General features: G+C 32.1%; 1 protein-coding gene across 6 annotated transcripts in view; it reads left to right on the top strand.

Annotated features, from left to right (window-relative positions):
• Window positions 1-15,092, top strand: part of LOC106661308 (calcium-transporting ATPase sarcoplasmic/endoplasmic reticulum type) — a 45,913-nt gene that overhangs the window by 11,034 nt on the left and 19,787 nt on the right. For 5 of the 6 annotated variants that reach the window (XM_014384605.1, XM_014384604.1, XM_014384601.1 and 2 more), the window contains exons 2-3: window positions 7,637-7,797; window positions 12,942-12,959. In XM_014384605.1, coding sequence (XP_014240091.1) covers window positions 7,680-7,797; window positions 12,942-12,959 — 136 coding nt within the window. In that variant the 5' untranslated portion in view covers window positions 7,637-7,679. Of the gene's footprint in view, window positions 1-717; window positions 977-7,636; window positions 7,798-12,941; window positions 12,960-15,092 lie in introns of those variants that run through there. The other variant, XM_024228404.1, reaches the window with a different exon arrangement.

Genomic DNA, 15,092 nt, shown 5'->3' with positions numbered 1-15,092 from the left:
ATCGACTCATCAATTTTTTTCTTTTTTCTTGATAATTCGAATTATTTTTGTGGTCCCTTGGGTTTAGAATTATCAAGAGTGGAATGTAGTTTTATAAAATTGAAAAATGATCTGAAAATCTTACACTTTGTTGATTCTTGTCTTGTTTAATCTTGCTATTAATTTTTCATAGTTACTTTTATTGATTTACTGTAGTTTAGGTTGTTTATTTTCCTAAGGAAGAGTAAGGATCTATTTATAAAAAAGGGATAATATTGCAATTTTTTAAAACAAAAATGTAACTTGTCAGATCACTTGAATGGTTCATGTTTAATTAGTTAATTTGTTTTTTTAAACATTTTTGTAGAATTAAAAATTTTAAAAAAGAAAGAGTAGGTAAACTTGAATGAGATGAAACCATTTTTTTTTTCAATTCGAATAAGGGCGGGAGTCGGAGGGGTGTAAGACTGGCCAATGGGAGCTTTCCACATGAACCGTTGGGTCGCGTCGTTGACGACAGACAAGCCCTTTTTTAAAAAGGTTAAACCCAGCCCGAAAAATCCACCTCCGGCCCTTCAAAAAATAAACGCCCTTCTTTTAAAAAGGTCCTCAATTTGCCTTTTGCCCTCTGTGGTCGTAAGCCTCGGGCCCAAAGTCGGAACCTTTACCGCGTTGCGGCCCTCCCGGTCCGACGGGCCATGTGACCCGAGCGTGGCCAGTAATCCAGCTGGCAGTGAAACGTCTGTGGAAATTGAAATTGTCATCATTCGTATTTCTTCTCGTCTTCTGTCTTTTTAGTTGTTCCTTTTACTTTCATAAATGCATGACAATCATCGTACATCTCCGTTACAGACTCAAGCGACGAATCCGTTACAGACAAGACAGTATTTATAATCCGTTCTTCCAGAAATAATTGTGATATCAAGTTATTTATCGTCCTTTTTTTTTGTAAACTGTGGTTGTGCACTTTTTGTAACGTGTGGATAGAAGTTTAAAGGTTCGTATTAATTTTTAATAACTAAAATTATAGATTTAAAACCCTCTCGTTTTAATATTCCACCTATAGTTGTTAACTCGTATTAAGGTTTAAAATGCTAATTTAACGAGACACATCGTCTCTCTGGGTGAGGTTCTCTCGGGGATTTTACCCATTTTTTTATTTCTAGGCCACACTTTTCTGCATTGAATTAGAAGGTTAGGCCAGATTTAATCGCCTTCACCTGTAAAGAAAATGTTTTAAAATAGCCGGGCCACATTTATTTTTCTCACCTGTAAATCTCCCGTTACAATTTCCCCCGTGGCCCGGGACACGTTTGGCTTTGTCAGAACTACATTCTATTATTCCACCCGAACGGTTCTCAAGCCTTGCTCGCGTCGAAAAAATAATTTTCTATTTGGGGGAAAACCTTCCGACTTAGGAAAACCGGTTAAATATAAAATAAACGATAAAACAAATTTTTCCAAATTTCTTAAAACAGCTAGAATATTTACTGTTACAAAACAATGTCCAATGGTATAATGTTCGGATAATCAAATAGAAAATTTATATTTCATATTTTTTGGCCTTCCACATTTAAAAGAGAAAAGAGTAAAACAAAGGCCTTCTTTGTCTGGATTTCATGTAGTTCATGATTTCCTGGTTCCCATAAAATAAAAAAATTAAATGTAGTGTTCCACCATCTTAATACAAAATGATATGTATTAAAAACGTTATAAATAAGTATTAAAAAAAAGGCATTGACAAAATCAAAAGGGTAATTTCTGTGTTCTCATTTCTTATTTTAAAGCATTCCCTGAAAGTTTAAGTGCCAACAATTATAAAAAAAATTAAAAAAAAATGTTAAACGTAAAATAGGTGTTCTTTGTCTGGATATCATGTAGGTTATGATTTCCTGGTTCCCCATAAAATATTAAATAAAATAAATAAATCCCGCTCGTGACACTAACTTTTTCATCTCAACGAAGACCGTAGATAAAAATAATAATTAATTGAAATAAAATAAAAAGTTAAATGTTTTGCTCTACCTACTTAATACGAAATGGTATCTATTAAAAACATTAAAAAAGTAATGATTTCAAAGGTGTTGATGAAACCAAAAGGGTACTTCTGTGTTGATTTTTATTTCAAAGCATTCCCTGTAAGTTCAAGTGCCTAACAGTTATAAATATAAAAAAAATAATTAATTAAATAAATAAATCCCACTCGTGACCCTAAATTTTCATCTCAACCAAGACCTTAGATAAAAGAATAATTATTGAAATAAAATAAGTTAAACGTTGTGTTCTACCATCATATTACGAAAACACACACACAAAATAATAAACAGCAAATCCAGACAAAGAACGGGATTTCATGTAGTTCATGATATATTTCTCCAAAAAATAAAATATTAAATGTAGTGTTCTTCCTCTTAATATAAAATGGTATCGATCAAAAACTAATTTAAAAAAAGGCGCTGACGAAATCAAAACGTACTTTCTGTGTTCATTTAATTTCAAAATATTCACTGTAAATAGACTGCGTAACAGTTGTAAAAAAAAGAAGAAAAATGTTAAAAGTAAAACAAAGGGATTATTTGTGTAAATTCTAATTTCATGTTGTTCATGAACGAAAATCCGGTTTCCTCGTAAAAACGTTAAATGTAGTGTTCTACCATTGTGGTACAAAATGGTATAGATAAATAAAGTTATAAATGATGATAAAAAAAAGAAAAAAAAAGGTGTTGACGAAATCCAAGGGTAATTTACGTGTTGATTCAACTTTCAAAGTATCAACTGGCCTAACATCAAATAAAAGTTGTAAGGAAACTTCAAAAAGCTTTTAGTTCCAGCAGATTTTCTTTATTTATTGAAGACACCTTTCACTCATTCATTGGTTCTAATTTAAAGTTCTTCCTGTAAATCCTCGTTTTCTAAGTATTTAAAAATAACTGTTTATATATTTTTGCCGTGATTTTTGCATGAATAAAATGCGTGTCCTTTGCTTAACAGAACGTAAATTCAATTCAAAAAGAAAAAATAAATAATTTCTTTCATGTACAAGTATATATTTCATGAATATTCTGTTTTCTCATTAAGTAAAAATTCAAGTCTAGCGTTTCGTCTTAGTACAAAAAAGTGTGGAGTAAAAAAAGTTATAAATTTGGTTTTAATGTGGATGATGAAAAACGAACAAAACGCGTTGACCCAATAAAAAAGGTGTTTTCTAAGTGAATTCTAATTTGAAAGTACTTCCTCTAAATCATGTTTACTTCAATAAACATTCAAAACTAAATATTTTCGTGTGATATATTTATTTAAAAATGTAAACAAGGTAAAAAAAAATGTTAGAAATACCTTCACTTTTTGTAAATGACGGTTGTGCTCACATATTTGTTGTTTACAACTATCCCCATTTCAAGCATTAAACGCTCATCATCAGATTGAGAGAGTTACAATACGTCTCTTGACATGAATTACAATTGAAGACGTGTTTGTAACTTTCACTGATGATGAGCGTTTAATGCTTGAAATCCGGATAGTTGTAAACAGCAAATATATGAGTACAACCATCATTTACAAAAAGTACTTCATCATTTCTACTACTTACTTTCATGCGTTTCATGAAAATTCTGTCTACCCATAAAATAAGTTAAATATAGTGCTCTAGTGTCTTAATACGAAATTCATTAAAACGGAGTTTCATAAGATTAGAAGTACCACACTAAAGAAGGAAAACTGTTTGCATTCACGTAGATGTTTGAAAGGAGTTTAGTTTTCCTTGTTTTCCAATTATTTTAGGCCATTTGGCTGTAGGTTGAGGTATTCTTTTTGGAAAAATAGTAAATTAAAAAAAATAAATAAATATGTAATAGTCTAAGAATACTCTAAATGACCCTAGTTGTGGAAGGCAGAACAAAAGTCAAAATTATGATGAAAGTGGTCTTAGTGTAGATTAGACTTTATATTTGCCCTTTGAAAATTCTATTGTCCCTGAAAATCAAAAATGAAATCATATAGATAAAAAGCGTCTTAAAAGCCACCAATATTTAAATTTGTTTTTTTGTTTAATATATTTAGAACCCTGCGTCATAAAACGGTATGAATTTGAATATAAAAAGGCAAATAAAACGTAATAAAACAAAGAAATTACTTACCCCATTGAATTTAAAAACGATATGAAATGTTAATCTGCTATGAAATGAAAAATCGGGAAGTCTGGGTAGGTTCACTGTTTGCTTTTTCATATCTAACTGCGCTATAGTAAAAATTACTTAGATTATTGAATTTAAATAGTGTTTAAAAAATATCAACGGTATGTGTGTGATTTGAAAACACCAAACGAAAAATCAGAATTAAAGAAAATTCAACAAGATTTTTTGGAATATTTTGAATTTTTTGTTAAATACTGTAAAGTCAGTTTCAGTTCAGAAAAAACGTTTCACCTAGCATTTGTTTTGTAATAAATTTGATTCATTTGAATGAAATTTTTGTTTTAAAGGAAAAATAAATATAAGTGTCAATTTGACCTTGTTGCATAGTTTTTTTAATGGAATTTTTTAAATTTAATTTTACAAAAAATGACAGTTCTTTCTAGGCTACTGTGCAATTCTCGTGAGACCCCGATTTTGAATATATGTGATCACGGTTATACTGCAAATGAAAACAAAATGCCAGAAATTGTTTAACTTTTGCTTGAAACATTCAGAATTATCCGTTTGAACATAAAAAGTGAATGTTTTATAATGTGACAAGAAATGTACAAAAATAAAAATATAACTTTATGGCGTTGCGATCGTGTGCTAAAAATGCACCAGAAATATACGAGTCATCTAACATTGAATCGTTCATCCATAATCGTTTACCCAATCTAGGAATTTTCCCAAAGAATAATTTAAGGATAAAACTATTTTGTTATATAAATATGGACAGCAAACATTAACTGATCATTAGAAAAATCAAACTGGATATTTTCTTCTTTTAATTAAGCATAAATTAATTGGTTGGATTTAGTTGCTGGTGATCTAATAATAAAATTTTTAAATTTTCTATTTTAAATTTGCTGTGGGTAAGCTTCTAAGCAAGATGTTTTTCTCGCTTTATCCTGCAATGTCCATAGTTTGTAGTGGACTATGTACATGTTTGTAAGGGTACTTTTACAATTTTTTTCTGTTCTTGTTATGTTGATATTCAATGGGAAGTATTTGCGGTTTAAAAATTTATAGGTTTTTTAAAAATTTTTTTACTGTACGGCGATTCTCTGTAAAACGTTAGGTTTATCTTGAATGACAAGATGAATTTATAGTTTAGCTCTAATCGTTCAAACTGTGAGCAACATTTGTAAATAAATCAGCGGAAAATTTATTCCGTGTCTAAATTCCACGATGGCGCTATGGAAAAATAAAAAGTGGATAATTTTTCGCTAGATTCAAGGTTTTTTTTTCCCTTGAGGTGGAACGCAAATAGTTATTAGAGATTCAGTGCTGGCGGTATCCATCACGAGAAGAAAGTAGGGTAGAATTACCGTTTTTTTAGGCTCGAAATTTCAATTTTTATGAGCTATATAAGTGATAACCGAAAGTAAATAAATTAATGTTTAATCTGAAACCTTTCTGAACCTTTTCCAGGTTAATAACATTTATTGGAATGAACTTACTCTCTACTGATTTTTGACTTATCCCTACTTAAATTCTTAGTCTTTAAAAGATAATCATAAAAACACAACTTATAAGTAACAACAGCACTTAACCAAATCATAACGTGGGGAAATAGCTTGATAAGAAAATGTAAAGAGTATACTTCAGGAATAAAGAAAATTACCCAGCCTAATAAACTACCACTGAAAACAGATATTATTACCATAAAGAATATAGTAGAGACTATTCAACTGTCCTCAAAATAAATTTGACAACAATATAAACTTTCTTTGCCAAGAGTGTAATAAATTATACGTATAGTATACGTCAATTCAATACACAAGACCAATACAAAAATTGTAATAATTATATCTAATCATTTTAAAATTAATTTAATAAAAACAATGGTTTGTTTTCTATGGCTTTTGTTCGGTTAGATTAAATTTATTGTAGTATTCCAATCATACTTTCTCATTTGATCAGTTTGATGGCATGTCAACATAAAGGAAGCCTGGACGCGGATTTGAACCGAGATATCGCTAGAAGTATTCATTGAATGGCTTATCGTACTAATCCGAATATCATTCTGATTATAAATCGGATGTACAACTCTTTTGTTAAACTGAATGATAAATGGTAAAAACAAAAATTCTCGAAAAAGAAACGGACAACCTCAAACTCAAAAATACTCAAATTACTCAAAAATAGTAGTTAACAGATTAAAAAGAAAAAAACTCAACATAATAATTTAGTCAGCCATAGGTTTGTATTATTGAATGTTTTAACAGTATTTGATTGAATTAACAGTAAATCACACTGACAGAAAAGCAGAAAAAGAAAAAATTGTTAGAGAGTATAAAGAAAAAACGTAACTAGTGGATTTGTGCAGTGAAGTTTATCAAGAAAATGCTAAAAATTAAATTTTCAGATTCCAAGAAAATGCAAAATTTATGTAGAAATTCGAGGAAAATCCTTAATTTTCACAAAATTGTTGAACTATAAAAACCTTGGCTTCTTGGTTTGTGTAAATGGAACAAATTTACAAAAGTGCAGTTGATTCAGTCCAGAACAATTCTTGCTTGTTCAAATTTAAATTTTCAGTCAACTCTTGTAAAACACTTAGTATGAGCGTTGTGCATAGGTGGCTCAGAAATTGAGGAAAATTTATAGTCTACTATATTTTATGGTTTACAAATGTAATCTTGTTTTAAGCATGTGTTATTATATTGCTCTGTTTCACGAGCTAATATTTTTTTCTTCAAAATGTTCAATAGTTGTCAGTAGGTAAGTGTAGGAAATAGTTAACTCAATTGTTAAATATTAGTCTTATAACATTATTTTTATTTAAATAATTCAAACAACACGTTTTATTCAATAATAATCAACGTTAAATCAATTATATCCGATTTATAGGGCCGATGTCGAATATTTAATTGAGTAACAAGATTTGACTTTTGCTGAGAAGCTTTGTCGGTGGGCTTTTCCAATTTGTCAGCACTTTTGATCGTCCCTGGTCATCCTGGTAGGCCCATTCTCGATTTGTTCTCACCCTGCAGTTACCACAGAAATGATTGTTAGAGATGAGGAGGAAAATATAATACGGGGATTTAATGTTATTTTCCGCGAGTAAAGATTTTGTTGTAATCCATTCATTAATTATTTTTTCTAATTATATAGATGCGTTTTGTTATGTTTTCTTTTTTTCTTTTTCTTTTCTGTGGTATTTAGAATATTCCGGAATAGTTTAATAAGTATGTTATCAGTAAAAACAGGGTCGGCATAGTGCTTCCTCGCCAAATAATCTTGGGGGGTTCGTGAACGAGCACGAAAGCTGGTCACGGAAAGTGGGCCGGGTCCGATGGAGGGAAGATAACTAGCTGTGATAATGCTTTGTTTAAAATCCTATCTTTTCTGTTTAATGAGTAATTAATCATTATATAGCATTTATAGACTTATAGCGTGAGTTACAGGCCAAAACGTGTTTTAAAGATTTTATAAGAAGTGTTTTTTTAATTTTATTTATTTATTTTTTCTGTTCACAGGCATTGTACATAGTTGATGCGTCGGTGATAAAACAGTCAAACCATGGAAGACGCCCACGCGAAAACAGTGGAGGAAGTTTTAAACTACTTCAATGTTGACAAGGATAGAGGTCTCACTCTTGACCAGGTCAAGAGGAATCAGGAGAAATATGGACCCAACGGTAAGTGAATTTGTCGAATTGAATCACAGGCCGTAACCAGGGTTGCTACAACGAAAAATTATCAGACAGTAGGTTTCCAGAAGAAGAAATTCAATTTTGTAGTAAATATGCCTTGTGTCTTTCGTTTGGCGTTTCAAATCGGCCGGCGGAATGCAAATTGCCATTCTCTATTGAAAACGGGTTAATTAAAGAATGATTTAACGGGACATTTCTGCAAATACAAACACGGGTAATGTGCCATCGCAGTGAAAAACGGTATGCCAGCTCTTCATAAAATCAATAAAACTCGGGGGAGTTTTGATTTACAGCGAAAACATGATCGTGTTTTTCTTGAGATCGATTTACTTTTCGTTTCAAACTTTTATTAGTTGTTTTTTTTTTTTGACAACCTGGGAAAACATTTTCGTTTACACTCAAAACAAAATTTCTTGGCTATAACGCAAAGCTAGATTAATAGCAAAATTCTACCTTTTTCCATAGATCAATTTATTTTAGAGAATGTGCTAAAGTTTACTAGCTTGTATTAAACGGTATAGCAGTTTTTTAAATTTGAAAATTGCTTTCGTATATGTGTTTTGCGTCATTCTTTGAATTTGAATTTCATTTTTTTAACAATAATATCTTCCCTAGTTTTAATTTAAATCAGACAGATTTCATTCAATGTATCATTTGATTTGTTTTATCTAAGTGTGAATTCCTGCCAAGTAAATAAAAAACAGAATAGATAAGATTTGTATTCCGAAACCGAAGTTCCTTTTCTTTTTTAACTCTTTTTTTCGTCTTGTATATTCAGTAGGCTAAGGGGCAGATAAGTTACGTTTCACCACGGCATGCACGTACGTTCGCAGTCAAGAGGGGGGATCTTATTTGATAATTACTTATAAATGAACATTCTTGACGGACGAAGTGACGTCAAACGCCCTCATCATGTACGCTTTTATTTTTAAATTTTTTTGAATAGTTCTTAACCTAAGGTATACATAAATTTTTTCGCTGGGCTACAAGAAAAACCAATGGGGTCGTTTCCGATCATTCTGGCCTGATTTCCTGTTCCTAGCGCATATCTGGTATTTAAAAAAGTTAAATATGAAAAACGATCAAATAAATTATTAGGCATACTGCAAAGCGCCAGAGATATTTGATGGATTAAGGCTTATTTTATCGAAGTTAGGATCTCCATTTACGTTAGAAAGTTCAGTTTTAGAATAACATATAAAAAGTACATAAAAACATCCTTAGTCTGTTTATTTTAGTTTTAAAATATACATTTTTTAAATTAGTTTAATAAGTTTATTTGTATAATTTGGCTTTATCTTTCTCTTGTTACGGATTTTCGGTTTGGATGAGTAACGCACGCTAGGAAACAAGTGAGTGCTTAGGGAAGATTTAACAGGTGAACACCCCCAAACGGATTATCAAGATTCAACGTCGATAATTTTACCAGAATTAAGATCTCACTGACCTAATTAAACTTAGAGGTGAAATAATTGTAAATTTCTTTAAATAATTAATCCAAGTATAAATGAGGACATTAGTTAAAACGGAATTTCCCCTCTAGATGGAGATGTCAGCAATGCCTGGCTTTCTCGTCAAGTCCAATAAGGCCCAATATTTCCCAGGGCATTCCTACACCTCGGATCTTTTGTTATTCGGGTCGCGCCGTCCTTCACGCTTCCCGTCCCATGGGCCTCGTTTTAATTTTAAACGGAATTTTTCCGGGATCGGAACCAGGAAACATTTAAGAAATCCCGGCCAAAAATAAGAGGACACGGGGCGTCCTAGGAGAAGAGGGAACTCTGCCAAATAGTGCATGGGCATGCCAGGGAGTGACCATAAAAGCCTTTGCCGTTCTCTTTGGCGTCCACCTGGGACCCTGGGCAGATATAGCCGGAGATTAAACCTCCTGACCGATTTTCTCCCCCTACGTTTTTAAAGATCTACAACGTTTGTCAAATAATGATTAAATAGAAATTTTAAAGTGGTTTATCCTGAGATAATTACGTCAACGTTCATAATGTCTGAAACTCATGGTCGACCCTCGATCGACACTTGTTCAATATACGCAATCATACGTATGGAAACGAATTCCAATTACCCTCGCGATCAAATCGTTTATTCCCTCGGTGCACTCGAAATTTGAATTGATTGGCAAATCGACTTATATTATTAAATTAACTCAAGGTAGTGAGCCAAATCGGCGGGTAAAAAGCCTCTCAGTTTGAAGTGATTATTGTGAAATTTAGCGTACTTGCCAATGCGAATTATAAAAAAATACGTACGTTCAACTTGTGATTATATATAATTTCATGTAAAGTCATTAACTTCTTCCTGTCTCAAAATCATGACGAAATAAGTCGTCCTTAAACCAGACTGTCATTTGCTTTTTTACCTCTCAGATTATTCTTTAGATTGTTTTTTCCATCAATGGACTAAAAGATGGAGAATAAAAATTAATCAAAATAAATGCATCCACACAACCCTCTGCCTTTCAACATTTCCAACTTTCTTCTTTAACAACATACCGCTTGCGGACATAGTGAACATGTTTCTCGACAAAATGCTGACTAAATCCCTACACTGAACTGAAAAAACAGGAACTTCACAAACGATATAACTTCTTATACGTATACTAGACAAACGATCAAAAGTAAAACAAAAAATATTCCACACATGTACCACAAGACAGTACTCGTACTCTACACACTCTCCAAATTCGTTTTGTCAAAGAACTCGTCCTTTCCCGTTAAACAAAATTCCATAACTCCATAAGTATACACACTAACCCATTTGACCAACAAATATGCTCCCTATAAAATCTCGCCGGGTCAACCTGCCCTCAAAATTGGATAGTGGTCAAGGGACCTACTACCTACTTCATTGGACGACTTTACTTTTCCTGCCTGCACGTCATTTTAATTTTTATATATGTGTGCATATACATATAAGTGTATATGTATGTATATATATAATTCTTTTACTAATGTTAATTTTTTAATCAACTTAATATACGTATATCTTTTGTTTGTTGCATCTCTAGATGCAGGTACAAATTGCGTACAAAAAAAAAAGAAGATTTTTGTATGTTGAAAAATTGTGAATACTATTTTTCCGAAATCAGCTAGATATAAACAATCCAGGAATCTTGCTCACAAAAGATAAAAGTTACACGTTTTTAACGTCTTCCTTCCTGTTGCGAAACGTAAAGAAACAAGTAGTCATTAACCTGCCAACCCTGTTTTTCACCTCTCAGACCATTATTGTTTTCTTACAAGTTGTATTTTTTATGTGCCATGTAAAATCATAAGATTGCGATACTATTTAATTAATAATAAGTACAAAGAAGTACGTAGGGTATCAAATGATTTTTTTAAATTTAGAATTTACGTACTTCTTCCACAAAAATTGCAGTATTGATTTTTCCTTATACAAGTGGAAATAAGCAATTTTTTTATTACACGTCAGTCAGATTTTTGTTTTCAACGTTGTTGAAACATTGAGTGGTGCGGTAATGTCGAATGATGAAAGTGGCTTTAAAGCATGACGTACAAGAGGAGGGGAATGACCACGTAAGACAAAGGTCGGAAATGAGCAAGTCTGATCTGCTTTGCCTTTAGATTGTTATTTTTGATGACGTCTGTTTAAGACGGGTCTGTTTTTGACGATTGTACACATGTTGTGTAACACAATTTTATTTTGTTTTACAAAATCTTGTTGAAATAAAAATTTATAATTCTATGAAGGATTAAAGGAAGAATTTGATAACGCCATTAATTTTCATAAGACGAATGGTTGTGGAAAACTGGATTATTTGATAACCAATGTTTCGTTACTTTACCTAGGCAAAGAGTTGTTTATAAAAAAAAAAATTATTTCCTCTTGGGTTAAAACAGCTAGCTTAAAAGCGGAGTCACTACAGGCAATTATGAAAGAGGCCTATCAGACAGTTCCAACATGCTTCTTTACATTCGGTGGTCACATTTTGATTACGATAAGCCCACCAGACCGTTAGTCCCTTAATAGAATTTCCTCTTTTCCGCTCGCAACTCCCAATTAAAACATATTCACCAGCATATCCTACGGTCTAATTATCAAACCAGCCCAGGGCGCAAGATGTGTACGGCGATTGTAAAAAAACAGTCATGTAACTATTTCGCGTGATCGGACTAAGCAAATATACGAAACAAAAAGCTATTTCAGTTGTTGGTGCTAAGAAGAGACGGACAATTGCTCAAATATTCCTCCCATTTAGCGTCAGACAAACGTTTTAATAAGCCGGACAATGTAATTCCGCAATTCATCCGCGAATGACATTTGAACAATCGTTAACATTCATATCGTATCGTCATTTATAGTTGTTGCATTATGTAATTTCTCATTCAATAAGGCAATTTTTGAAATTAGAAATAATGTTGATGATAGTAGTTGAACTCATGTTGAACTGATCGACACCGATCACTTTATTGGGTTCTCTGTTCTCGCAGGATAAGTGTTTACACTCAGCTGAGTGGCGCCGCAGTTCCTCAATGAAGATGGCGTGATTCCGATTCGCGAATGAGTGCATCACCGAGGAATGTATTAACCGTAAAGTGATCAATGGCGGTCAGTTCAATATGAATTTTACTCTACATAATGTTACGCTTTCTTTCCTTAATGAAATTGCCATCGAGTTATAAGATTTATTTATTGTTTTATTGAACAGCAAATCCATTTTGTGATATTACCCTTGTTTGTCTTGTTCTATAGAATATTTTCTCTTTTTAAAATTGAGTTGATTTATAAAATAAGAAAGTAAAATTTACCCTACTCGTCGAATTTATTCACTTGGCCAGTGCTGTTAAATCGTTAAAAATCTAGTTGACAAATTGCCGATCAATCACTCATCGGCTGATACTAAATGGAATTAGACAAGAAAAGGAAGAGGACGGAATCATTGAGGCTGGTCGGTACAAATGATTTATCTCCTTTTCGGTTCTCCAGGCCAGCCCCTTGCCAGTTCCTCTGGGACGGTTTTGAAGGATTATTTTTAAGTCCATAGTTGTCTGAGAAAACATATCAAAGGCTGCCCTGGGCCTGTGATTAAAATTAGCCACTAAGCTAGAATGACTTTGGTTTGAAACTAATTTGACTTTTTATTTCTGTTTCAGAGCTTCCCACTGAGGAAGGTAAGTCTGTCTGATATCTTATTTACTTTTAATTCAGATAAGTCATGTAAGATAGCAGCTATCTAACTATATAATAACCGTAACATCTCTTTCTTTTATCAGTTTTTATTAACAACTGAAACACAAGCTGTGGAAAGTTTAAACCAAATCTTACCAGACAAATTAAAAAAAAAGTAATGACTTGCTAGAAAGTATAGAGGTCATACAATACTTCATAATACGATGTTTCATTTATATTTTTTATTAATTACCCATTCAACATTCCTTAATATAACAATTTTACAGTATACGTTTTTCATGCTTAATTGAATGACGTCTGTAAGCAACATGGCAAATATAGTTATCGTTTGCCTTCAAAGCATACTTTTAACTTTTTTCATTTGCTATGTAGAATTTGGCGTTCTTTCTTAGTAATATGTCTTTCTCCGTTGTAACCCCAAATCGTATTTCCTCACGGAAGTGTACACAGTAGAAGGTAATTTTATTTTATTTTTTTTACCAACAAAGCCCAAGATGCAGCCTACGCCAGCGGGATATGTACGGTTTCGCCTATTGATTGCTTTACCCTGCTGGCTAAAACAATTCAATCATTTCAAAACATTTTTCTACCGTCCCGGAATAGAACTGTCTTTCTTTCCACCACTCTCCCTATTTCTCACACAGTCTCTCTCTCTCGCTCTCTCACTCACTCACTCACTCTCTCACTCTCTCACTCACTCACTCACACACTCACACACTCACACACTCACTCACACACTCACTCACTCGATGAGGTTTTGGCTTTAAAATGACAGCCTTTGCTTTTATAGCCTCTGTTGAGTAAACATTTTCCGTTTCCAACTAAATAAAATGAGAGAAAATTCAAACTTTTTATTTAATGGTCACATATTCTCGAATATAATTTTTTTACATACACAGCCTATTATTGATCAATTTTACATATATTAATTATATGTATGAAAACGATACCTAAATATCACACAAGGCCCAATTAAGGGCTGAGTAATTAACAATGTGTGCATTACTTTTTACTAAAAACATAATAAATTCAGTACAATTTATAGGTGGTTTTGATTAGCGTATGGAATAAACGAAAATTATGTACTAGAAAATTGAAATTCACATTTTTCTTCATTACCCCTTTGATGAATAATAAAATAATAAAAATCACACTATTTCTTTCTATATTTGACACAAATATGTAGGATTAAAAATTACTAGCAATTTATTTTAGAATCATGCCTCCACGTAGTTAATTAGTTTGATCTTTGTAGTCTTATCTTTGAAAAAACGTTGTTACTGTTAATTTAGTTAAAAAGAAATACATTGCCTGATGTTCTTACAAAATCAAATAAAGAATAATATGACATCTTTCTCTTATACACACATTGCCTTATAATTAGGTTTTATATTAATATTGCAATTTCACATTATCTTTTATTTACGATCCTTTTTAATCTAATATTGGAACACTCACGTTGGAAGCTTACATGAACGTTAGATAACAAGTTTTTTCCCCGATGTTTATGTTTAATTTAATATCAATGAAATTAATAAAAAATGAAATTGTTGACTGATGTGATATCAGTTGTAACACTATAATTTTATGTAAAAAAATCAGGGATAAAGGCCAATCCCATTCATCACTCATAAATTCATTATGGTAAGTAGATGTTTAATATTAGTTAACTATGAGATTAGAAATAATTTAAAAGCCCTGAGGAAGAAGATTCCTCGAAAGCGTGAAGGACCAGGGTGTTACTCTTTCTTTCAAATTCGTCTTACCGCTTATTTTTCATAAACAATTGTTACTATCTTGCTTTAGTGTAAAAAGCGGTTCAGTATAACACGGATTTTAGTGAACTTAATGAGATTGAAATATTTACTCGGGGTTTTAATTGCAAGGAGTAATTTGAATATTTAAATTAGGACGTTGACCATGTTTCACAATCGAGCCCTATTGCATATCGGCCCTGAAATAGTTTTCTAATATAAATTGTGACATGATATGTGATCGACACGATTAATGTACTACACTAACTGTATTAGAAAATTACAAGATAAAATCAAAATAATTTGCCAAAAATGTCGAATTTTGTGAAATTTATTGTAATTTTTGTTTTAAATAGGGGT

The sequence above is a fragment of the Cimex lectularius genome, unplaced genomic scaffold, assembly GCF_000648675.2.
Source record: "Cimex lectularius strain Harlan isolate CLEC.00 unplaced genomic scaffold, Clec_2.1 scaffold17, whole genome shotgun sequence".
Taxonomy (NCBI): Eukaryota; Metazoa; Arthropoda; class Insecta; order Hemiptera; family Cimicidae; genus Cimex; species Cimex lectularius.
The sequence above is the reverse complement of the archived record's forward strand: the minus strand, read 5'-3'. Positions and strand labels throughout refer to the sequence as shown.